The sequence below is a fragment of the Callithrix jacchus genome, chromosome 1 (genome assembly GCF_049354715.1).
Source record: "Callithrix jacchus isolate 240 chromosome 1, calJac240_pri, whole genome shotgun sequence".
In the NCBI taxonomy this organism is placed as follows: domain Eukaryota; kingdom Metazoa; phylum Chordata; class Mammalia; order Primates; family Cebidae; genus Callithrix; species Callithrix jacchus.
In genome coordinates, this window is record NC_133502.1 from 66,736,297 (window position 1) to 66,763,348 (window position 27,052).

General features: G+C 38.7%; 1 protein-coding gene across 6 annotated transcripts in view; it reads right to left on the bottom strand.

Annotated features, from left to right (window-relative positions):
* CDADC1 (cytidine and dCMP deaminase domain containing 1) overlaps positions 1 to 22,209 on the bottom strand; it is a 41,322-nt gene extending 19,113 nt beyond the window's left edge. For 3 of the 6 annotated variants that reach the window (XM_002742664.6, XM_008991894.5, XM_035297873.3), the window contains exons 1-5: positions 22,015 to 22,209; positions 21,174 to 21,271; positions 11,955 to 12,029; positions 8,405 to 8,582; positions 1,910 to 2,479 (exon numbers count right to left, since the gene is read on the bottom strand). In XM_002742664.6, coding sequence (XP_002742710.1) covers positions 1,910 to 2,479; positions 8,405 to 8,582; positions 11,955 to 12,029; positions 21,174 to 21,271; positions 22,015 to 22,096 — 1,003 coding nt within the window. In that variant the 5' untranslated portion in view covers positions 22,097 to 22,209. Of the gene's footprint in view, positions 1 to 1,909; positions 2,480 to 8,404; positions 8,583 to 9,193; positions 10,454 to 11,954; positions 12,030 to 21,173; positions 21,272 to 22,014 lie in introns of all 6 variants that reach the window. The other 3 variants (XM_078358630.1, XM_078358724.1, XM_035297877.3) reach the window with 3 other exon arrangements.
* Between the last annotated feature and the right edge of the window lie 4,843 nt (positions 22,210 to 27,052).

Below are 27,052 nucleotides of genomic sequence, written 5' to 3' on the forward strand. Positions count from 1 at the left end.
TGACAGAGGGGTTGCATCCTATTCAAGATTTGAGTTCCATGTAAAAAAAAAAAATCACCAACAATTAACCTTGAAAAATCTTTTAGATTGCCCATCAAGTGCATAAGGAGGGCTTTCTGTACAAATTTCTGCACAATAATAGTGGATATATTTATAATATAAAATATAACTATAGAGTAGTGTAGAGTATCTAATAAAGAATATAAATGCAAATGTATACATACTGCATCTTTAAACACTGGAGTCACAGTTGGTATGATGAGGTGTTCTGTGAGAAGCAAGCGGTACTAAGATTCAGTAAAACAGCAGATTCACATCTCCCTCTTATTCTGGAACACAGGCAGGGTTCTGCTGAATTCTAATTAGTGAAGGGTAATTAGTGAATTATAGCTACAACAGCTGTTCCCATTTATGTTTTCTGTCTTTTTGAATGGTTTACAGAAAAATTCTTTACAAAGCTGGAGTTGGCAAAGAAACTAATATACAACCCACAATAGGAGATAAGTATATGAAAGCAGACTTTTACACAATGCAATTGTTTGGGGTCATATAATGTGTGCCTACAGAATCAAAATCTTTAATAAGAACTGAGCAATTATTAACTCTGCTGAACATCAGAATACCTTGTGGAACTTTTAAAAACACAGACCTTGGCCATATTTGACTAGGGACTTGGTTTAATGGGTCTGGGTTAGGGTTTGAGCATCAGTACTTTTTATAGAAGTTTCAACAGAGATTCTGATTTGCTGCCAGCTGAGAACCTCCCTTCTGCTGACTTCATTTTGACCTGTGGTCTTTGTTTGGAACTACTGCAGACCAGCAGCATCTGCAGAGACCTTTTCTGATTACTTTCTCTTCTTTCTTGGGATAATTTTAAAATCCTACTATAGTACACTCCCTGAACAAATCTTACTCTGCTGCTCCTCCTGCCTACATTTCCCCCCTTTATTTCAAAGATGCATTTTAAAAAGTGATCATGATTCTACTTTGAGAAATCTTACATCAAGTAAGATGTGAAAATACTGGTCCATGTTTGGAAATACAGATGCCATCTTTTATCATAACAAAGAAAAACCTCAGTATTTTTGTTTTCCAAATATACAACTTAATACAGTAAAAGTGTTTGATTTCTCAACTTGCTGACTATAGACACACCAGCAACTGGAAGACTGCAATAATCACCACTCCTTTACCTTGATTCTATTAGTTATTTTGAAGTAATGTTATTGTAAAGCTCTTAAATTTTTTTTGTTAATATTCAGCACATCAAAATACTGAAGAGTTAACAAAAATGAATGATTTTGCCTCTTTTTGGCAATAGGGTCTTGCTGTCTCTGGAGCTGGAGTGCAGTGGTGCTATTGTAGCTTACTGCAGCCCAAACTACTGAGCTCAAGCAATTCTTCCTACTTAGTCTCCCAAGTAGGCAGGACTACAGGCACGCACCACCACACACCACCATGCCCAGCTAAATTTTGTATTTTGTTGGTCAAGGTCTTGCTATGTTGCCCACACTGGTCTTGAACTCCTGAGCTCGAGCAATGCTCCTGTCTCAGCCTCCTAAAGTGTTGGGATTACAGGCATGAACCACTGCACTGGGCCTCTCCTTTCTCTTTTTGTCCTATCTTTAGTGGAGGGCTCAATGAACAGTGAAATCATAAAAGCAAGAAGGAGAAAGAAGGGCCTAAATTAATGCATTGTGTTGAAATGTGGTACTGAATATAACGCAACAAGGAATCCCCAAATTGCTGGAAGAAAGTTGTCTACGCAAGGGTCTCACTACTCTATATTGTATGAATAGCAAAACTTAAGTAACTATGAATAAATGAACCCTACCATAAATGAGACAAACATTTCAGAGACAAATACAACCCAACCAGTCAGCCCCAATTTATGATCTATGTAACTCACCAGTTCGATATGCCAATAACCTGGCCTGAACCATGCAGTGCCTTGCAATTTCTTGTGGCAAACTTTGATTGTGAATTTCATTAATCTGTTCTGGATTGCTACAGTAAAATCCGAAGTGTTTAAAGTTCGGCACACTGGAAGCTACTGTGGCCAGAAGTAGGATAAGGTCTTTCATGTTTTGCCTTAGATTGCTAAAGTATGGATTTTCACACAGGTTCTCCAAACCTATAGTCATCAGTATTTGCTTATGCATTTCTTCATTTGAAACCAAAAATATCATTTCATATTCTTTTATTCTTTCTTGTTTACATTCATAATAAAAGTCAGTGTTAGCATCCGGCAATGTTTTTGTAATTTTTTGAATAAAGTCACATTTGTAAGAGGTCTCTTCTACAAACTGCACCATATAACACACCAAAGGTTGAAGTAAGACACACACATGGGCCCGACTATTTGACTTCAATCTTTCCACTGCTTTGGCATCTAACTTTGCATCTTCAGAACTAGAAGCCTCAGTAAGCAAACTTATTTCTGGATCAGCAGGCCAATATGAAATTCGGTTAACTCCAGCTGAAATACAAAATAGGAAAGGTAATTATGTGATACATGTTGAATTTAGGATTTTCGTGATAAAATCCACCCTATCATTACAGTAGATCTAGAGGCCCCAATGTAATAAATGTCTATTACCGAGTCACCAATTTTTTTTTTTTTTAAGATGGGTTTCACCATGTTGGTCAGGCTGGTCTTGAACTCCCAACCTCAGGTGATCCACCCGCCTTGGCCTCCAAAGTGCTTGGATTACAGGTGTGAGCTACCACACCTGGCCCTACCAAGTCACCTGTTATATAGCCTGAGGGTTGGCAAAGTACCACTCACAGGCCAAATCCAGTCCAATGCCAGTCTTTGTACCGCTCACAGGTTAAGAATGGGTTTTACATGTTAAAATAGTTGAACAAATCAAAAGAATATTTTGTGACACATGAAACTGTAGGAAATTCAAATTTCAGTGTCCATAAATAAACCTTTATTGAAACACAGACACACATACCCATTCATTTATATAATCTTTGGCTGCTTTCATGTGGCAGAGTGGAGGAGCTGTGACAGACACCATATGGCCTGCAATGCCTAAAATATTTACTATCTGGCCTTTTCAAGAAAAAGTTATCCAGCCTCTAACAGAGCCTCTGGGAATGCCTTTGTGAAATTACTGGTGTTGTGGAGTATGATCCCAAAGCCCAGTGCCAAAACTATATACTCGAAGAGTCCTCCACGGTGCCATGGCTGTTTTTAAAAATGTTACAGGGAATAACTAATATTGCCTAGAGTTTTCTATGTAGAATAAATACTTCCTCCATGCATTAAAAATGTTCCTGTCCACAGATTGAGAATTCTTCTGAGAATCTATTCTAGGAAAATATTCTAAATACAGAGAAGAAATCTCATGCATGCATGTTTAGTGCAGCATTCTTTAAAATAGCAAGAAAAAATATTAAGCAAACAAACAAAAAATCAGAACCCAAAACCTAAATGACCAAAATAGGGGAATGGTTGAATTAATTATGGTCCTAATAATGAAAGTTATCAAAAATGTCACAAAGAATTTATAACATGAAAAAATCTTATGTGATGTTGGGACAGTGTTTGAAGGGCAATATTAACTTTTTAAAGCTCAGAAAATTAAAGACAAAACAACAAACTAAACAGAACATTTTTCAATCAGTGTGACAGAGGAAAGGTTAGTAATGTTTAATATACAGAAAATATTTCAATTCATTAGAACACATATGAATTGACAATGATAAGGCCTAAAGAGAAACAAAAAGATATGAACAGACAATTTGTAAAAGAGAAAACATAACAGGATAACAAAATATTTTAATTTGTATTTGAAATTGAATGATGAGATGCCTCATACATAGTTAAGCACACAAATGTTTGTCAATTAATGAACAGTTTACAACAAAGAGACCCCTTTGCTACTATCCCACATAAATTCAAATAGGACAGACTTTTTTGTGATTGTATACGGAAGAAAATAGACCAATAGCCCACAGAGTATACCTTTCAAAATAACTGATGAAATAAAAAGTCTAAGTTAAACAAATGAACATTCTATCCACTCCCTGGTATTCCTGACTCACTGTGGCTTCTGCTGCAGAGCAATTTTGAAGGCCTCAAAGCTCGTATCAGTGTTTCCTCTGGTTGTATTTCACTTTCCCTCTGATCAAGTTCTCATAATCCATTTCCTAACCAGCAGTGATGGTAAACCTTTCATCTAGACATCTTAGTTGCCCCCAGTAATCCTGATTCAAGAAGAGGGGACAAATCCTCTTTAGACAGATATTTGTATATTAGTGGCAAATGGTAAGGCAGAATTTCTCCAATTTTTTAGTCTCAGGATTCATTAACATTCTTAAAAATTATTGAGGACCCCAGAGAGAGTGTATTTATGTGGAATATATCTATTGATATTTATTGTACTTAAAAATTAAAATAAAATTTAAAATATTAATTCATGAAAAATCATCTATTAATATAAATAACAATAGCTTTATGAAAAAATCTATTTTCCAAAACAAAAATTTTTAAGAATGACATTGTTTTAAATGTTTACAAATATCTTTAATATTTGGCTTAATAGAAGACAGCTAGATGCTCAGATTTGCTTCTGTTTTCAATCTGCTGTAATACATTGTTGTCATTGAAGTATACAAAAATTATCTGGTCTCATGTAGATATGTGGTTGAAAAAGGAGTATTTTAACAGCCATTTCAGATAATTGTGAATATTCTTCTTGGGCATTACATAAAAATTTGACAAGGGATAGTTTCTTAAAGGTTAGTTATAATGTAGAATCTGAAACCATATCAACAAATTGAACTGTTACATTAAACTCCATCGGTCTGTCTTGCACTTAGAATGGCTTTTACTCATGCATGATTTTGTAGCATTGTGTGTTGGTCATCTGGAAAACAATGACTTACTGATTTTACAACATTAAAAAAAAAATCCCATTAATTAATATTGCCACCAATCCCATCAAAAGAGTCTAAGTGGTGAGATGCTGTCAAGCTCATAATGGAGAATATGAGTTTTCCAAAATTCTAATTTTCACTTGATAGTTCAAATCTTATCACTGGCAACAAATACTGTTAGTTGTTTACCTGAAAGTGACAAGTTCACTATATTTCCTGCCAAATATCCAAGTCTAAATAACCATTGTCAGTTCATGATGTTCCATTAAAAAAGTAGATAATTCAGGCTGCAACTCAAACAATCACATAGCTGGTTTTCCTTAAAGCCATCTTCATACCTTAGGTCTATAGCAAAAGTACTTTATTCCAACCTCCTGTTTCCTCACACAGAATATTAAAAAGATGCAGACTCAAGTTGGGATTTAATAAAATTAATACTTTTTATTGTTTCATCAAGGACGTTCTTATGTAAAACTGGTTTTCTTGTTTCCCTCTGAGTACAGTGAAAAGTACAATGACTACCAGTGCAGTCTGGCACCACTATCTGGATTAATGATACAGCAATAGTAGTTTTACCTATCATTGTTTTGGTACCATAAATATGAATGTAGTGTTCTTGTTTTTGCTTTTTGGGACAGGGACTCGCTCTGTGGCAAGGCTGGAGTGCACTGGTGAGGCGCATTCACGGCTCACTGCAACCTTTGCATTCCAGACTCAAGTGGATCCACTCACCTCAGCCTCCTGAGTAGCTGGGACTACAGGCACACACCACCATGCCCAGTTAATTTTCCTATTTTTAGTAGAGACAGGGTTTCTCCATATTGCCCAGGCTGGTCTCAAACTCCTGGGCTCAAGCAATCCATTTGCCTCAGCCTCACAAAATGTTGGGACTGAAAGTAGTGTTCTTATGAAAATAACACTGATGTCATGGACCATCAGCATTCCACAGACCACACTTGGAGAACCACTTTGCTACAACAATCTTTGTCTTGTAACTGAGGTAATAGCAATTCCAACTAAAGTAATTTAGCTATAGCATGGGGTTCAACCATACCCACTCCCAAGATAACTAAATATAATACATAAGCCTAATATAATATAGCAATTTTGTTTATATGTTGGTCCAACACCAATACACAAGCATTTCCATTGTAGGTCCTTCCTGACTTTCCATACTTCATTATCTCTCTCAGCAGGATGAAATGTCTTAAGACATCAAGCAGTGATGAGTTACCCGTACTCTCCTATTCTTCCAATTTGTGCCTCCAAGGCTATTAAGAGTGCTTTCAGCAAAGTTAGCTCAGCACAAAGCACAACTACCTTTTATTCATTTTTCTCCCTTGACTCTAAAACAGATCAGCCAACAAATGTTTTGGTTCTTTCACATTCTTTTATTTCTGTATCCATGTCACCATCTGAACCCTATTTTATACGTTACCTAATGCAATACTCTACTAATCAAGCTCCCAATCTCTAATCTCTCCCTTCTCCAATTCAATAACAGCAACAACAACAAAAATTTCAATCATGTTACATCTTTTTCAAGAATCTTCAATGGTTCCCCATTACCTACACACAGGAACTGTAGGTCAGTTGAACATGCGTGTTAAAATACATGTCCAATCTGCCTGCTTAGTAGGGAAAAGGAGAAAAAAAAATCATCACCACTTTCATACTTATCTTCTCAATTTATTGGCAACTGCAGTTGAGAATATAGAATCCAACCACTACCACAGATACCTATCTGCTCAAAATACTTGTTGCAGGCCAGGAGGTTTCTAGCCACATGACCACTTTTTCTAGAAGTTCTGCCATTTATAGCTTAAGGCACTGACCTTGACATAGATCTGATCATTACTCTTAAGTCTTTGATATAAATAATAGCTCTTCCTCACAACAGGCCTAGGAACTCTGTTCTATAAGATAAAGTCCAAAGGCTCTACAGTTTTTCCAAGTTCTCTAGTATCATTATAATTCATCTGCCACTATTCTCCAAAAATAATTCTCCATTTTAAATACTGACCCTAGATCCTTGCTTCTTACAACTTAATGACTCCACATGCACTGCTCCCCTTGACCAGAAATGTGTTCCTCTTCCTCTACCTATGACACACCAAGATCAAGCTTAAGCCTCAGCCTTTCATAATATGGCAATCTGCAGGGATCACTATTTTCCCTCTGAGACCAAATATCACTTACAACCTTTATCACTGATTTGGTACCAGATAACGCAACATATTAAATTGTTATTCTGGCCCCCAAATAACACCTTGAGGGAAAATATTAGGAACCACATTATTATTATTTTTTTTAATCTGCACAAGATATGTATGTTTTAAATGAAAGAATGGTTGGAATACATAGCTGGGTGCAAAATAGAATCATAAGCACCAAGAGTTTTAGTGAATAGCTTGGTGTGGATGGATAGCTATACACTAAAATTTTGTGTTCCTCCTTCCAAAGTGTAGAGTAGACACTGAAAGACAGCTGCCCAGTGGGAACTACAGTTCCCACAATGGATAAGAACAGAAATGATATATGTGACTTCCAGGTCAGAATTTTTAAGAAGCAGGTTCACCCTTTCTATTCATTCTTTCTCAGTCTGCCTCTGGATGCAGAGGACTCAAATCCCCAGAGATGACAACAGCAATGAGACAGAAGATGTCTAGTCCAGGAATCAACCACATGGAGAAAGCTGACTGTTGCTTAGCAACACATGCACTCAACTATTATACAGGTGATAAATATCTAGTACATTAAGCCACTGAAATTATGTTTGTCATGTTATAGCAGCTAGCATTAGTCTACTCATACACTGAGGGACATTTAACAGGTTAGTACACAGGGATGAGACCAGAATCCATGTTTTCTGACGCTTCCGCTTATAATGTATCCAACTGCCTTCAAATATATATTTATATATTTTAAATTTAATTTTATATTTTAGAGACAGGATCTTGCTCTGTCACCCAGGCTGGAGTGCAATGGAGCCATCATAGCTCACTATAGCCTTGCACTCCCAGGCTTGAGCAATTCTCCTGCCTCAGCCTTCTGAGTAGCTGGGATTATAGGTGCAAGCCATGGTACCTGACTTTCAGATAGATAGTTCTAAATTATCTCTGTGGTATCTAACAAATGTGTTCCACTGACTACTCTCAAATAAATGCTTTTTTTCTTTTCTTTTCTTTTTTTTTTTTGGAGACAGTTCTGTCACCCAGGCTACAGTGCAGTGGTGCAATCATGGTTCACTGTATCCTTGACCTCCTGAGCTCAAGAAATCCTCCCATCTCAGTCTCTAAAGTAGTGGGGACTACAGGCATGCTCTGCTGTGCCTAGCTAATTTAGTTTTTGTAGTGATGGGGTCTCCCTATGTTGCACAGGCTATTCTTGAACTCCTGGGCTCAAGCGATCCTCCCACCTTATCCTCCCAAAGTGCTGGGATGACAGGCATAAACCACTACACCCATCCCAGATAAATGCTCTTAATCTTCTACAAAGCCTTATCTTCACTTACCATTTACAATCATTTTCAAACAAGCAGAACATGGTTTTCTGGAAAAATAAAGATCACAGTTTTTCAGTCTTGACCCATGTTTAATAAGAGCAATCTGCCCGGCATGTAAATCTTCACTAGAACAGTGGAGACCAACAATTTTCATGTTTTTCACCACCACAAGACCAGTTCTCTTTACCTACATTAAGATATAAAATAACAACTTATTAGATTATACTTATTAGTAAAATGGAAGTTTTGTTTAGTTTTTTAAACAGTTTATACAAAGCACATTTCTCATTAGATCCAAAAAACTTCTGAAACTTTAGTGTTGACTTTAGACCAGAAATTTTCTAAACCTAGGCTCTACTAATCAAACAATTAAGCATGTAATTACCATTAATTTGTTCTAGTGAAAGATGAATACATTATAACCAAGTAAAGGGTAAGAACTAGGTCAATTTGACTTGTTTCTTATAGCACTGAATGTAGTACTATTTAGTATTAGGCTTCTAGATGGTAATAAAGAAAAATTTATAAAACCCTGATTTTACACATGGATAAGTAAAGCCCAGAAAGTTTACATGACTTTCTGAAAGACACATAGATGGCAAAAGGCAGATCTAAAGCAGAGGTCATCTTAAATTCTAAAATATTTTAAATATTGGCTAAAGTAAAGATAATTCTCAACTTCTTTCTAAAAACTACTGGCTGTATCAATTTACAGCACTATGGCAGTCTAGACTACTATAGTTGGGTCCCACCTACTACTACAGATAAATTATAAACATAAAAAGAAGAGAGACATACCATCAGCTGTCAAAAAGGATGAGAGAACTTGATGTCAGAGCAGTGAGCTTGAGCTATCTTAGCAGTATTCCACAGAGCAGGGGATGGCTGAGCCTGATGTAGGCCCTGCAGACGTGGGACTGACTGGGGTTCTAAGCACTTCCAGTGGATCTCTTTGAGTGAAGGTTTTGCGCCACTAAACCTAAAGTGTCTCAACTTAAGCAAATACTAATCAATGCTGGTATATCAATATCAGATAAATCAGACTAAGGTAAAAAGTCAGTTCTGCCTAAGGCACAATAGAGTCTATGCTGCTTTCACAGCAAAAGCCTCTGAAATGAGGAATGTAAATCTGATCCCTGGGCTTGGGACCGACTGTTAATGAGCTTGGGCTGAGGAGATGGTGTCCCTAGTTCCCATCCCCTTCCAAAGGGATTTTACCCTATACTTATCTCCAATACAGCATATCTGAAATCATTTAAAGGATCAGACCAAAGCTATATTAACTAAAATAGTCAAGTTTCAGTTTCAGTTCTGAGTATAAATGTTTAAGATTATGGAGAATGACAATTTGTAAAATATCTAAAAAAGAAGGAGCAGAAATTTTATAGAATTCCATTTCTTTTTTTTTTTTTTTGAGATGAAGTCCCACTCTGTGGCCCAGGCTGGAGTGCAGTGGCACAATCTTGGCTCACTGCAACCTCCACCTCCCAGGTTCAGGCAATTCTCTTGCCTCTGCCTCCTGAGTAGCTGGGATTATGGGTGTGTGCCATATGCCCAGCTAATTTTTGTATTTTTAGTAGAGACAAGCTTTCACCATGTTGGTCAGGCTGGTCTCGAACTCCTGACCTCGTGATCCACCTGCCTTGGCCTCCCAAAGTGCTGGGATTACAGGTGTGAGCCACCGTGCCTGGCCGAATTCCATTTCTGAGTTAACCAACCATCTCCTAAACTAGGACATTTAAAAAAGAATACAAAAGTCTTTGCTTTACAAAATATATACCTAAGAATATATGTAAAATATAAAAAAACCTATCTATATTGGCTTTTAAAATAAGCTTTAAATTTACCTTGAATTTGTGAACACGTTCCCCTCCCTGCCAAAATTTCTTGGAGTTTTATGCTTCCCAAATGTGAAGTATATATTATTGATTTCTGAATATTTTCAATAAGTTTATTTTTTAAAAGAGATCATTTTGGAAAAGAAATAATGTTGCCTCATCAAAAGATCTTGACAGAGCTCCTGTTGTTAAATTGAATCAACGTGACCAGTGGAAGTGGCTGCAAGGGAATGATTTCAGCTTTATATTTTCCTAGTTAAGCAGACAGAAATAAAGCCAGGAAAAAAAGCTTAGAAATTGTTCCTCATAAATGAGAAGCATAGTCATCAACTTATTTGTTATTAGAACAATCTTTTGGGTAGAGTTTATCACATTTTTGTCTAGAGTCCTTTTTACCTCAGAAAATACATATTTTTTCATTTTGCATCTAGGTAAGGTCAAAAATCAAGTTTGAGACAAAGATTTTTCCATCCCAAACTCAACGGAACAAATAAAAGCTCAAGTTGAATTCCATTTCCACACTTCCATTTACTGCAACTCCCAGAGGACTGAACCTTTTCAGTGAATCACTGCTCTGAATTTGATGTTGCTTCACTTCAACATTTTGACAAGCAATCTATGTGATCCCAGTCACAGAGTTTTACATTAAAACATGGGCAAAAGAGGACAGTCTGTTTTGTATATGGACTAGTACATTGACTTAAATGGTGATTCACTATTTTTTTCCCCATGGCCTTTCTTATAATAAAAACTCATAAATATTCTGAGACAAATTATTTCTATATTCTTGTTGGGCTTACTCTCAGAATGAATTAGGAAATCTCTAGGAATATACATCAGAATCATCAAGGTAACTCTTCAAAACATACATTCTTAGTCTCCACTCTGTACGCAATAAATTGGAACCTCTGGAAAACTCAAAAGAATAAAGTAACGAGGAAATACTACACAATATTTAAAAAAAAACAAGGTTCATTTTTCAAGTGCGGACTTTGATTTTACCCTACATACCAGCTAATAAGATAACCTGTTACTGTTTCATGGGTATTAGCAGAAAACATGAAACTTCTGGGTTAGAAACAATGAACTTTATTATTTGCAGCACAGCAGTCGGTATGACCATCATTTCTGTAACTGTTTCCTTGCCCTCAAGGCCCACGAAGGGTAATACAGATGGACACAGATGGCTGCCTGGACATGGAGTAGGCAGTGTTATAGGAGAGAAACACTGAGCTTGCGAGTCCTACTGTTTCACAGCAGAAAGTAAGCCAGATTGCCCTTTGTCCTAGAGGGAGACATTACCTCAACCCTCAGGGTTGATTACTGCAAACACAACTCTGAGAAATGACACAGGTAAAAAAGTGGCTAGGGTCTTGCATTCTTGGCATAAGCAGCAAGGTGGGTGAGAGTGTGAGAGAACTAAGAAAGAGTATTTCTCAAAACATCTATATGAACTATCGAGTTAATTTTTTTTTAAGGCAAAATGTGGGACGTCATAGAATAATCCCATCTGTACTAAAAAAAAAAAAAAAGACGTGACATATAGTCTTATAAACATGCAGAATATTTTTAGAAGAGTATTTTTAAAACTCCCTTGAAAGTAGGAAAAGAGGAACTTTTATTTGGCTTTATACTATTCCTTTTGCTTTGCTATTATGAGCATATATATATCTATATATATATTTATATATATATATATGTTAAATCATTTAAAAAATTACCTGTTTTTTGTCAGTAGATACTCTGGCCATCTCTTCATTATCTCCTAAGGGTCCATGCTTTCCCTCTTCATTTTTCTAATAAAAATCAGATTATGAAAAAAAAAGATTAGCACATAAGATATATGACTAATTCAATATTCCCATATTTACAGGCTGGCTTCCTTGGCTTTGACCATTTTTTTTCCATGATGAAACTCTACACTGACTTCCCACTTTGAATCAAGTTCTTTACTTAGTAAATAAGACCTTTACAATCTATCCCCTAGGTACTGTTCCAAAATATAGAAGGATTGGAAATTCTCATCAGAAAATAAGATTCTGAAGTTTACGGTTTCAGAATTGTGGCAGTTTTGAGCAATGGAAAAGTCCAAAGTGTGACCATGAATGACAAAAGTTGAATGGAGCTAAGTTAATTGGAATTGAGACGATAAGGAATTATGGTAGCAAAGGTATTAGATCTGGATTATGATTATCTGGAATGGCACAAGGAGACCTCTGGTGGGGCATTATTCCGTTAATTATTCTAAATTCTCCCTTGCTAGGAAACAAAACATAGTCACAGGCTCCAGGGAATGGCACAAAGGAGATCTCTGGTAGGGCCTTATTATTCTGTTAATTATTATTCTGTTAATAATGCCCCACCAGAGATCTCCTTGTGCCCCCCTGGAGCCTGTGACTATGTTTTGTTACACAGCAAGGGGGAACTCAGGTTGCAACTGGAACTGAGGCACTAACCACTTACCTTGAGAGGGGGAGATTATCCTTGATTATCTGATTGGCCCAATGTTATCACAAGGGTCATTGAAAGTGAAAGAGGGGTGTGGGAGAGTCAGTGATGCAACATGAAAGACTTGACTGGCCATCCCTGCTGGCTTTGAAGATGGAAGGGGCCCATGAGCCAAGGAAAACAAACAATCTCCACAGGTCGAAAAGGCAAGGAAACAGATTCTCCCCTAGAGCCTCTGAAGGGAATTTGGCTCTGCCAAAACTTTGATTTTAGTCCAGTAAGACCCATTTCAGACCTCTTACTTACAGAAATATATAATAAATTTGTGTTGTTTTAAGCCACCGACTTGGTGGTCATTTGTTATAGCAGCATTAGAAAACTAATGCAAGTATATCCACGAGAGGAAAAGTGAAAACTTGAAGTAGGAAGAAAGTTTTGAGGTAGAGACCAAAGTCCTTCATTAGTTCAACAAATACTTATTGAACCCTTGCTATATGACAGCCTCATTGCTCAAGATGCAGCCCTCATAGAGCTTATGATTTATGAAAACAGGAAAGTGACTATGAAGTGAGTAAGTTGATTAAGACAAAGAAAGTGAGATAGAATTCTGTGAGCTCCAAAAGAGGTGGGATAGTTAATAAATTGATAAAGTTTTAAAGTAGGAATGGGAATCTTGTTAATGTCGACCTGCTAGTCTTATGAAACAAGTGCTGGATGCTAGAAAAGAAACAACCTTCAAAAAGAAGTTTACAAGAAAACCCATGTTCTGGGAATGAGGTTTCTGTTCAAACAGAACAGGAAGTAGAGGAAGTGATGGTGTCAGTGGCAAAACGGTAAGGATGTGGGAGCTAGTAGTGATAATAATTATATGAGTGATGATAGCAACAGTACCTAACATCTACTGCATGTTTATCATGTACCAAGCCCTAAATTATCTCATTTAATCCTTATAACTTTATAAAGTAGCTCCTATTATTCCCATTTTACAAATGAGGAAATTGTGGCTGAGATTAAATAACTCAACCATGGTCACACAGATAATAAGTAGACATGCCAGATCCAGCCCAAGATCCATCATCTTAACTATGCTACATTACTTCTGTTCTGGAAAAGTACAGTAAGGGCCTTTAGCATGAGGTACCAGAAGACACAATGGAAAGAGTTAGGAGGCTGAATGCGGTGGCTCCTGCCTGTAATCCTAGCACTTTGGGAGACTGAGGAGGGTGGATTACGTGAGCCCAGGAGTTTGCGACCAGTCTGGGCAACGGGGCAAGACCCCATCTCTATTATAATAAATAAATAAATAAATAAATAGAGTTAGAAGGCAAGAACAATATGAGATATGTAGAGAAAAGTGAGGAACAATGCAGTTATTCTAAATCATATTCAGTAACAGTCAAGTAACAGTCAAGCAATTTAGATAATTCTAATTTAAATTAAAAGGAAAAACTATGAACAAGTAGAAAGATTTTTAAATGACAGTCATTTCCACAGTGCTTGATTTCTACTTCAAAACTTTTCACTGTGTTTTTTTCCTCATAAGTCTCATAAACGACTTTCGCTGTTACTTATTTAGTTTTGAATTAGACTCTTAAAAATTCTTGGCTGGACACGGTGGCTCACACTTGTAATCCCAGTACTTTGGGAGAATGAGGTGGGTGGATCACCTGAGGTCAGGAGTTCGGGACCAGGCTGGCTAACACGGTGAAACCCCATCTCTACTCAAAATACAAAAATTAGCCAGGCATAGTGGCACATGCCTATAATCCAAGCTATTAGGGAGGCTGAGGCAGGAGAATAGCTCAAACCTGGGAGGCAGAGGTTGCAGTGAGCCAAGATTAGGCCATTGCATTCCAGCCTGGGCAACAGAGTAAGAGTCAATCTCAAAAAAAATAAAAAAATAAAAATAATTCTTCGTTTTCAACACAGGAACGGAAAACCAAATTCTACATGTTCTCACTTATAAGTGGGAGCTAAATGATGAGAACACACAGACACATGGTAGGTAACAACACACACTAGGGCCTGTCAGATGGGGAATGGTGGGAGAAAGAAAAGCATCAGGAAGAATAGCTAATGGATGCTGGGCTTAATATCTAAGTGATGGGATGATCTGTGCAGCAAACCACCATGGCACACATTTACCTATGAAACAAATCTGCACGTGTACCCCCCTAAACTTAAAGGTGGAAGAAAAAATAAGAGACAATATATGTTAAGCACAGTGTCTGGCAGATAATACTCTATAAATCATAATTGTTATTATCATTAAAAAATTATTAGTTTTTAAACTCAATGTGTACCTTGCTGAACAATCTTTAAGGAATACCCATAGAGTGTAAATATTTGACAACAGAGGAAAGCTTGTATCAGTTATATTTGGAAGTGGTTATATGTTAATAATATACTAAGTCTATTAAAAATTACAGACAGTTTAAGTATCCAGTAACAGGGGAATAGACAGGTTTATCAATACAACTGATTGTTATTAAAATAAATTATTAAAATAATGATTAACAAAACACATAGTACCTAACATGTGCCAGGTGCTAAGAGCTTTACAAATATTAACTCATTCATTTCTCATAAAACCCTCATGTAGTTTATACTAGTAACATTTCATTTTATAGATGAGGAAGCTGACACAGAGAGGTAAAGTTGCCCAAAGTTACACAACTAGTAGGAGGTGGAGCCTGAATCTGAACCCAAGCAGGGTGGCTACAATACCACTGGCTACTCTAAAGCACTAGACTAAGGTGATGCTCTAATGTTTATTTAGCATAACAATTTTCTTATGTTAAGTGAAAAGGGCAGGATCCAGATTTAAATGATCTCATATAAGTAAAGAAAAATAAGAGAAAAAAGATTGAGAAACAATTTTAAAAAAGTAATTAGTTTCTAGGAGGTGGAATTATGAGAAATTTTTTTCTTCTGTTCATTTAAAAAATAACAAACATATTATTTTGGTAACTCATAAAAACACTTTTAGTATGACAAAAGGTTGATAAAGTATCAAAAGCAATATTTCCAGTATAATTACATGTCTAATTGCATCTTGGTGTTTCTATGATTTACTCTGCACAGCAAAAACAAACTAAAGAATTTCAATGGCTGGGCATGGTGGGTCACACCTATAATCCCAGCACTTTGGGAGGCTGAGGCAGGCAGATCATTAGGTCAGGAGATCGACACTATCCTGGCCAACATGGTGAAAACCCATCTCTACTAAAAACACAAAAAAACAGCTGAGTGTGGTGGCACATGCCTGTAGTCCCAGCTATTTGGGAGGCTAAGGCAGGAGAATTGCCTGAACCCAGGAGGCAGAGATTGCAGTGAGTTGAGATGGTACCACTGCACTACAGCCTAGGAGACAGTGTGAGACTATCTCAAAAAAAAAAAAAAAAAAATTAAAAATTAAGAATTTAAGTGAAACAATCTTATTACTTTAGCTTAAAGAAGATTTTTTTTTCTCTTAATAGGAAAAAGTTCTTACTCAACTCTATGAATAGCATGTGCAATTATTACTGAAAAAAATATACTATAGTAAATGCTAATGAAGTATTAGGCACAAAAATTGGGCAATATTTTGAGGATTTAATATTTCCACAACTATAAACACAATGGCAGCATATACTGTATGTACATGAAATTTAGATGTATTTTTATGGTATAATTTAAAATTAATAACATCAACCCTGTAACAGTACAAAAACTGGCAAATACGAAATTGTATTCCTGCGATGACTGCAACTACCTGCAAAATTATGTGGATATTAACTAGTACAAAAAGGGAATCCAAGAGAAAAAAATATAGTTTGATTTTTAAAATGTTGTAGCTAAAGATTGTCTTCAGTTTCAATGATAATGTTTGTACAATAAATAAATACACTATAAAAGTGGGGTACACTATACTCCCTTTCACTCTGTATTCTTCCCCTACACTATTATTGCTCTCACTTTTTTACAATAGCCATGATATCAGAATAACTAATTAAATTATATACTCCTGCTTTATTGACATTAAATATACAGTAATTAACAATCTACAATCATGTTCTAAATATTTGCTACCTCTGCCTTTTTGGAATTTAAACTACATTTTTCTCATATAAACAATGTTAAAAATGGTAGTCAAGTTCCCAAGCTAACATGCAAAAGCCTATTTCACCCATAAGGATCACTGCTGGAATAATCCTGAGGCTCCCCCTCCCCAAGTGCCTGTGAGTCCCAAGGCCTATAGGTAAGAACAGAGTGGAGGCCTACCCAAGACCAGGGTGAGAGGGTTGTAGTCCTAGGAGACATGGGTGTGGAAGCAGAGCTGGAAGGACACCAATGCAGTGAATAGGAGCTGGGTAAGCTCCAGGACCAGGAGCTAAGAGTGACAACCTTTCATACAGCCAAGTCAATCCTACTTCCAGGTTGCCTGGCTTTCTGAAGACATGAATGTTCTTTGTTTTGATGCCTTCTGTACTCATTTCTATGTGTTCTAACCTTCCATTTAAAAGCTCTAAATAGGCCATGTGGCAGTGGCTCACGCCTGTACTCCCAGCACTTTGGGAGGCTGAAGCGAGTGGATCATGAGGTCAGGAGTTCGTGACCAGCCTGGCCAATATGGTAAAACCCTGTCTCTACTAAAAGTATAAAAATTAGCCAGGCGTGGTGGCGCACTCCTGTACTCCCAGTTACTCAGGAAGCTGAGGCAGAAGAATGGCTTCAACCCGGGTGGTGGAGGTTGCAGTGAGCCAAGATCACGCCACTGCACTCCAGCCTGGGCAAGAAAGCACAATTGCATTTCAAAAAAACAAAAACAAAAACAAAAACAAAACAAAACAAAACAAAATAAAAGCCTTAAATAGACATGAGTGTAAGTCAGATTCTAAATAGGATCCCAAATGAAATATATGAAACAAAAGACTTCTTTCATTTAAAAAAATGTCCACGGTGCCCACCTGAGGAAGGAATGAGATGCCAGGAAAACTAGGCATTATTGGGGGAAACAGAGTCATAACCCTGATCTTTTGTTAAACATGGTATAAAGTTGTATAAAATCTTGTTGCTAATATAGTTTTGAAATTTACTCGGTAGTATTTTTTTTTAAACAAAATGCTAACTGAAAGCTTTATCTCAGTTTTCTCAGATGCATAGTTTTTTCTGTAAAGTATAAGGAAACAGTAGGGTGTGTATTATTTGCAAACAAACTTCAGCAATTAGTTGGGCAATCAATTCCTTCCTAATAGAAACATAAATATCATTTATCACTAATTAAATATGACTTGTGCCTATCTGTTGAAAAAAAAACTTAATTTCAACACAGGATGTGGTATGTATGTAAAAAAATAGAACTAAAATGAGATCAAATCTAGATACTTGAAAAAGAAAGCTTCTTCAAAATTTTTATTCAGGCCGGGTGCGGTGGCTCACGCCTGTAATCCCAGCACTTTGGGAGGCCGAGGCGGGTGGATCACGAGGTCAAGAGATCGAGACCATCCTGGTCAACAAGGTGAAACCCGTCTCTACTAAAAATACAAAAAATTAGCTGGGCACGGTGGCGCGTGCCTGTAATCCCAGCTACTCAGGAGGCTGAGGGAGGAGAATTGCCTGAACCCAGGAGGTGGAGGTTGCGGTGAGCCGAGATTGCGCCATTGCACTCCAGCCTGGGTAACAAGAGTGAAACTCCGCCTCAAAAAAAAAAATTTTTTATTCAATCTCTAATATGTCCAGTTTTTAAAAGTCTTAAATCTCTAAATATTTGCTTCTAATCTGGCTCTTCAAAATAAATTTATCAGCAAAAACAAAACAAAACAAAAAACCAAAGTCCCTGACAGCTTAGAAATCTACTTTCATAAAATAATACTAAGTTGTTAACAAGTAGAAGGAATAAAGGAACTTCAAAATTCATGAAGGAAATAAAGAGCCTTTTCAAAGCCATTAGTAAAATGTGGAGCCAGAGTAGGGGATGAGGGTGAGAAATATGTAATAACAATGCATAACATTTTAAATAATGTTTTACTATCTATAAAACACTTCACATAGGAACTGGGGGAGGAAACTATGCCAAGAGATATCATTTTTTTTATGAGAAGTGAATATCCTCACATCCCATTAAAATTCCTCAATGCAATTCCTATATTGATAGAATAAAATCTAAACTCCTTTGCAAGGCATACAATGCTTTTTACGATATGATTCCTGTCTACATTTTCAAACTCCTTTCCAGTCTCTTCCCTCCACCTAACTTCATTCTCTGGCCTGAGGGCCACAAATTCTCTTACTCCTCCAAGTTTTTCCTGTAGAGTTCCTGGGCCTGGGCAAATGTCTGCATATCCTTCACGTCTCAGTGCAAATACGACCTTCTCTGAATCCTTCCTTCACTTCCCCACCTAGAGCTTTGCTCCCAGTCTTGCCAGCATCTCTGCTTATACTGTGTACCTGCTCCACCATCTAATTCTATTTTAATTGTTTAAATGCCTAGTGTTTCTTCTCATTAGAAAATAAGGACCATGTTTTTTTCTGCTTTGTGTCTCCAATGCCAAACACAAAACCTCATCCACAGTAAAATTAAAAGAAAATCTCCTAGGCTGGGCGCGGTGGCTCAAGCCTGTAATCCCAGCACTTTGGGAGGCCGAGGCGGGTGGATCATGAGGTCAAGAGATCGAGACCATCCAGGTCAACATGGTGAAACCCCGTCTCTACTAAAAACACAAAAATTAGCTGGGCATGGTGGCGTGTGCCTGTAATCCCAGCTACTCAGGTGGCTGAGGCAAGAGAACTGCCTGAACCCAGGAGGCAGAGGTTGCGGTGAGCTGAGATCGCGACATTGCGCTCCAGCTTGGGTAACAAGAGCGAAACTCCGTCTCAAAAATAAAAATAAAAATAAAAAAAGAAAGAAAATCTCCTAACAGTACTGTGGGAATTTAAGGATTTATAGTCTTTCTCTGGAAAATTTAAAACAGCCTTCAGCAGAATTATTGGCAAGTTGGAAACCTCAGTGAGTACATGCAGAATATAATCACATCTTCGTAAAATAAAAAACCTCACGCTTAAGATTGGAAGTACCAAACTGTTAACAGTAATGTTGTTAAAGTGGTGAGAAACCATAGGTAATTTTTTGGCCCCTCTCTGCCCTTTTATCTCTGTTTTCAAAAATGTCTTAAATGCTCAACCTAACCTAACACTATTTTCCAATGGCCATGGCCCCCTATAACCATTAATGCCAACACCATGAGCTTCCAAAATTACCAAACAGAAATGATGAGAACTTAGCACCATGCCATTCCAAGCATGGAGGAAAATGAGAACCTAGTACCTTGTTGCCCCAAGGATGTCCATACTTCCAATTCCAATATATTGGCTTTTATGATAATTGTTACTATACATTTCTGATCTTGTGTTTGTTTATTTTCTGAGATGGAGTCTTGCTCTGTCACCCAGGCTGGAGTGCAGTGGCACAATCTCAGCTCACTGCAACCTCCATTTCCCAAGTTCAAGCGATTCTCATGCCTCAGCCTCCTGAGCAGATGGGACTACAGGTGTGCACCACCAAGCCTGGCTTTTTTTTTTTTTTTTTTTTTTTTGAGACGGAGTCTCGCTCTGTCGCTCTGTTGCCAGGCTGGAGTGCAGTGGCGCGATCTTGGCTCACTGAAACCTTCACCTCCCAGGTCTAAGCAATTCTCCTGCTTCAGCCTCTTGAGTAACTGGGACTCAACCCACACCCAGCTAATTTTTGTATTTTTAGTAGAGACGGGGTTTCACCACGTAGGCCAGGAGGCTAATTTTTGTAATTTTAGTAGAGACGGGGTTTCACCATGTTGCCCAGGCTGGTTTTAATCTCCTGACCTCAGGTGATCTGCCAGCCTCAGCCTCACAAAAAGCTAGGATTACAGGTGTGGTCCACTGCGCCCGGCCCATTTCTAATCTATTTTGATCATTTCAAGATCCAAAAAGAAACTTCTTTCATCCAACATACACCGATTAGCTTTCATATAATGGTAGACACTGAGGGTATATGGGAGGTAAAATAAGACATGGTCTCTGTCTCCAGGCAATTTATATATTTCTGTGGCAGATGGGTAAACCTACCTAGATAAAACACCAACAGTATATATTATTGGGAGAAATTATGTGGTATAGACAATAATCTTATTAGCCAAACTGACATATAAATACCATTAGTACCTGATAAACACAGCAGTCTCAAAGTATTTTTAGAATGGAAGATGACTTACTACAGCTAGGAGTTATAAAGTGTCATGTTCAACAATAAAGGTATTTTTAAAATATTAAGGCTTGTTAAGTTTGGTTTTAGGTATGACAGAAACTGGAGCAATAAACTCAGATTGTAAATCAATTTGAGTTCGATCAAAACTCAAAACTTGAAATGATCAAAAATCAATTTGATTTACAATCTGAGTTTATTGCTCCAGTTTCTGTCATACCTAAAACCAAACCAGTTTCTGTTTTTCTAAGGGGAAAAACTATGAAACAAATTATACCTGAGATTTTTGCTTCTGGGCTTCTACTGCTGGGAAGAGCTCCATCCAGAGGCTGAGCAGAGTGAAAAGGTTGACTTTAGAAAGCCTTGGTATCTGACCTACAAAAGAGAGGGCAAACACTTAAAAACGTGTTACTAATAATGAAAAAGGGAGCTAACCTCAATGCCACTTGGATGCTGCAGCCTAAGCCCAACTGCTTTTGCATGAGGCATAGAAAAGGATTCGAGGACAAGAGAGTCGGAGGTGCCTTAGCAGGAGACCTTCAGCCTCAGTCGCGGCGTCCTCCTTCCCCACTTAAAAAGTTGGGCCCTCTTTCTCCAGCCCTCATCCTGTAGGAAAAAATAGAAAGAGCGAATACACGTAGCTGGGGGAACAACCCAAAGCAGGAAAGTCTTCGCATCTGACGTCATCGTGGTGCAAGCTTTTCTTTGGACTGTGATGGGGCGTTGCTACAAGGGAAGTGATTAGAATATAGCCCGAAAAATGCGGTGACCCTCGACGGTAAAGCAGACGAAATACAGGAAAGCGTCATGTGCGGTTAATTTGGAAATCAAGGCAAAAGCGCGGTTTGGAAATGTTCAGGCTCTCTGACCCCAGAGACCCCAGCTCTAGGTCCTGTGAGGAACAGTAACGGGGGTAAAGGGCGAGACTTCAAAAGCCAGTGGTACCGAGCCGAGCTGTCCGGGTGACCGAGGAGGGGCACGCAGAGGGCGGGGAGGAGACTTCCAGAAGCAGCAGGGGAGCCAAAGAGGGGCAGGCAAGAAATCTGGAGTTCAATAACGGGAGACGCACAGGGCAGAGCGAAAGGTAGGGTGGCGGGAGCAGGGTCCCGGACACTCACCGGTCATGCTGCCAGTCTGGGTGCTGACTGACCGCCCGGCCCTCGCGCTCTCCAGATTTTGCATCTGCCCAGCTTCTTTCATCCCAAACCTAGCATCCTCTGCTGCCAAGGATACCTCTCCCAGTCAGACATTATCTTGGCCCCAGCGTCCCCGCCTCTCGCCTCCTCGCAACAATTGTAAGGCAACGGCCCACTAGGCGCAGCCAGATGACGCCTCAAGCTTGACCGCCACTTCGGGGCGCCTCGTGTGACGTCATAGCGAGGCGGGGCCGCGGCGCCACAGGGCTGCTCCGCGGCGGGTGACCTAGTGGGTGGGAAGTACCGAGCTGTAAATCGCTCGAGAACTGTATTTGGTTGTTTTGTTGGTTTTGCCAAATAAGGTCACTCGAGGCTTCCTTGGCTTGAAGTCCCTGGTTGCACAGACTCTGACTGCACCGAGTTGAGAATTGTGGTTAGAATGTGAAAGTGGAAACCTACCCCATGTCATGGTCAGTGTTTTAGAGAACTTCGTGGCTGGGGTGTGGAGCTGGGCAGTCCAGGATGTTCTGTCATCAGAGACTGGCGGGTTCTGGGGAACTTAGTGCGGTGGAACGCAGTAGGGACGTTCTGCTCATCAAGAACTTGAAGACATTAAGAGATGGAATTGTAATTGGGAAAAAGGTGAGAGGAGGCAGTAGTAGTTATTTTGTTTTTGATGTCTAATGTCTAGTTTACTTCCACAAAACATCTGTATGATACCAGTTATTTGAAATTTGTTCAGACTTGTTTTATGGTCTAGATCAGCACTGTCCAGTAGGACTTTCTGTAATATTCTATATCTGCACTGTCCAGTATGGTAGCCACCAACCACATGTGGCTGTTGAGCATCTGAAATGTGGTCAGTACAACCAAGGAACTGCATTTTTAACTTCATTTACTTTTACTTAATTTACATTTTAAGTGGTGACATGTGGCTGTTGGCTACTACTGTATGGGACAACATTGCTCTAGACTTTCCTCCTGGAATTCCTATTAGATACAGGTTAAGCCTTCTGAAGTTTTAAATTATTATTATTATTTCGACACTGAGTTTTGCTTTGTTGCCCAGGCTCAAGTGCAATGACTTGATATTGACTCACTGCGTCCTCTGCCTCCTGGGTTCAAGCAATTGTTTCTTAGTCTCCCAAGTAGCTGGGATTACAGACACCCACCACCATGCCTAGCTCATTTTTGTATTTTCAGAAACAACGGAGTTTCATCATGTTGGCCAGGCTGGTCTCGAAATCCTGACCTTGTGATCTACCCATCTCAGCCTCCCAAAGTGCTGGGATTACAAGCGTGAGCCACCGTGCCTGGCCTTAAATTATTATTTTAAAAAATTCCATCTTTTTGTTACTCTGAGCCACATCTGGCTAATTTCTTCAGATCTATCTTTCAGCTTTGCTATTTATTTCTTTGGTGTGTAGAATTTTTTCTAGCTCTCCTGTTCTGAGGGTAAAGCTCTTCAGGTGAGTTGACTATATCCAGAGGACCCCATTCTGCACCTTTCCTAAGGTCTAGACATTCACAGTGCCTTCATGGAAATGAACACTAAGGCTTAAAGACAGGCCATGGACTAGAAGAAAATATTTGCAAATCATGTATTCAACAAAGGACTCATATCCAGAATATATAAAGAACCATGTAAACTCAGAGTAAGTAAGCAAAGTCCAGTTAGAAAATGGACCAAAGGTTTGAATAGTCATTTCACCAAAGAAGGTATACAGATGGCAAACATGTAAAAAGGTGTTCAGTGTCATTAGCCATTAGGGAAATGCATATTAAAACCACAATGAGATTCTACCGCACACCTATTAAAATGGCTAAAATATCAAGTACTGGTGAGGAGGCAGAGCAACCGGATCTCTCATACATTGCTGGTAGGACTATAAAATGGCATAACCACTCTAGAAAACAGTTTGACAGTTTCTTATAAAGTTGCACATATGCTTATCATATCTCCTAGTAATCCCACTGGTGGGTATTTATCCTAGAAATACCAAAACTTGTGTTCTAACAAAATTCTGTACATGAATGTCATGGTGGCTTTAGTTTTAATAGTCAAAAACTGTAAACAAGCGAAACAGTCCTTAGTGAGTGACTAGAAAGCAAACTTGGGTACATCCATGCCATGGGACACTACTCAGCCATAAAGAGTAAAGAGATATTGATACATACAACTTGAATGAATCTCAACGGCATTGTGGTGAGTTTCAAAAAGCCAATCTTAACGGGTTATATACTGTATGAGTCCATCTAGATACCATTCTCAAAGCCCAAAAAAAGTATAGCAATGAAGAACGATCCATGATTGCCAAGTGTTATGGTTGCGACAAGGGCATGACTCTTAAGAGGTAACACAACAGAGTTTCTTTGTGTTGACAGTTTCTCATATCTGTACATGTGATAAAATTCATAGAGTTATACACCAAAAATGCAAAATGGTACATTCAAAACTAGTAAAACACAAATAAGATCTATACCTGCATTAACAGTATTGTACCGATATCAAGTTTCCTGGTTTTACCAAAGTACTATGAATATGTAAGACATTATCATTGCAGAAGCTGGGTGAAGGGTAACACAGGAACTCTGTATTATTTTTGCAACTTTAAGTCTTAAACTTTCAAAATAAATAGGTATATATACACCTATATATGTTATATGTGTGTATATATGTGTGCTTGTGTGTGTGCACGTATGTGTGTCTGTGTATCTTTATTCCTCAGCGGGCTAGATCTGCCCTGCCCTTCAAACAATCGTTAGCTTTATTGCTCCCTAACCTTTCTTTGGATTCCTGGTCTCATTCCATTTTCAGTCCTTTAGTATTTCAGAGCAATTTAAATTACTTGGACTATTTCTCTTACTTTCTTGCTAGCTCAGCTATATTTTGTCCTGCATTTTTAAGTATTTGTAGTTGAAATATTTTTCAGACTAGGCTACCTTATCCACAGGATTGGGAGAATAATCAATCATTCTGCTGCAAATAGGAGTAAGAGGACTAAAAAGGATGACAAGATGAAAGTTTCCCTAAGTGCTGAGAAGTGGACAAGCTCAGAACAGCTGAATTCTAAAAAGACCATCAATAAAATGGTTTTTAAATCAATAAATAATTCTATATATCAAGTGGAAAGAGCATGAGCATTGATATGAGATAGGCTGATTTCACACTGAAAGCACAGAAATTATTTACCAGTTACTTTATTAGTCAGCTTAGACCCAGCTTGCTGTGGGTAACCAGTGTGAATGTCTAAAATCTAAGACAGGTCTCAGTTAAATTAGACAGTTAATTTTGTCAAAGTTAGGGACACACACCCATGACACAGCCTGAGGAGGTCCTGATAACACGTGTCCATGGTGGTCTGAGCACAGCTGGTTTTGTACGTTTTAGGGAGACATGAGACATCAATCAACATATGTAAGATGAACATTGGTCTGGTCTGGAAAGGTGGGACATCTCGAAGTGGGGAGTGGGCTTCCAGGTCATAGGTAGATAGACAAATGGTTGCATTCTTTCAAGTTTCTGATTACCCTTTCTGCAGGAGGCAATCAGATATACATTTATCTCAGTGAGCAGAGGGGTGACCTTGAATAGAATGGGAGGCAGATTTGCCCTAAGCAGTTCCCAGCTTGACTTTTCCCTTTAGCTTAGTGATTTTGAGGCCCCAAGATTTCTTTTCCTTTCACACAAATGACCATGTAGTCTCAGTGGCTTGCCCCAACAAAGGTTAATTTCTACTCATGTTACATGCTGCTGCTCCTGTGGTTGGCCCTGGGATCCAGGTTGAAGGAGCAGCCTGTCCTTTTCTTCTTTCCACTCTCAGTTCCCCTCTATGTGGCTCATCTCCCTAGCATGCTAGTTCCTTCTTTGGCTTTCCAGCCTCTTCCTCTGCCTCTGCTGTAAAAGCCCCTTTTCCCTTGAAGGGGAGGGAAAGGGAGGTTGTCAGATGGCTTTTTGGTTGACTTAGGGAAGAAGGAGGGGAGGAAAGAAGGAAGGTGCTAGGGAAGGAAGGAAGGAAAGGATGATGATAATACATTTATCACAAATTTTCATGAAGGCTACATGATCCCAGTGGCACAGGGCTTGGCAAAGCACAGGTGCTCAATACTGTTAATGACTGTCCCTCCTTTTTTCATCTTTCATTTGCCTATTCTCTATAGTAGCCTGAATTTTTTTTTACTCTAGGTCCTGTGGGTTGGGAATGTTAGTCTTAACAGTGTGTTTATTAGGACAGAATCTTCTCAACAAAGCAAGCTGATGGTCTGTGAAGTTGATTATAGGCACTGAATCTGTAGCTGGATCTGCTGATCCCAGCGGTGCTTGTGGAATAAAACGTAGTTTTACTCTTGTGTGTGAGAAGGCACTCTGTGACCAGTGCCAGAGACACTGAGTTGTAGCAGATAAAGGATTTACCCATAGGGTCACCAAAGGAGAAAATGCGAGGGAACCTCAAATCTGTCTGTCTGAGGAGTTTGGGGCTACAGTCTTTAGGGTTTTGGAGTGGGCCTAAGTACGGAGAGTGTTGACTGGTTGAAGAGTGCAGGGTGAAGTCATGGGACAGCGAAGTGAGGGAGCTGTGTTTTCATGGTGATCCAGTTCTTCTGTGGGGGACTTCCAAACTGGTTGCTGAAATTTAGGTCTGAAAAAATCTTAAGTGATCCTTAAACAAAGGCCTTATGATTTCAATGTCAGAGATCATCTCTATAGGAATAATAGGGATGCAAATCAATTTTTAAACAGTTTTATTGAAGTAGGGTATTTCCCTGACTGCTTTTGCAGGACTTGCAACAGGGGTGCCCTGTTTATTCAGCCCACAGCTCTCAACTCCTCGTGGGAGGGTGTACATGAGTGAATGTGGCAGAAAGTGGGGTACACAAGCCCTGGAATCAGCTGGCCACTTCATCACCAGCAGGAGTGAACTCCACTCATTTGGACCCACTGTGCTTTACCCCTTATGGGAGGGAGCACCTAGGTGAGCAGGTGCAGGAGCCAGGGTGAGCACTTTTGGGCACCAGTAGG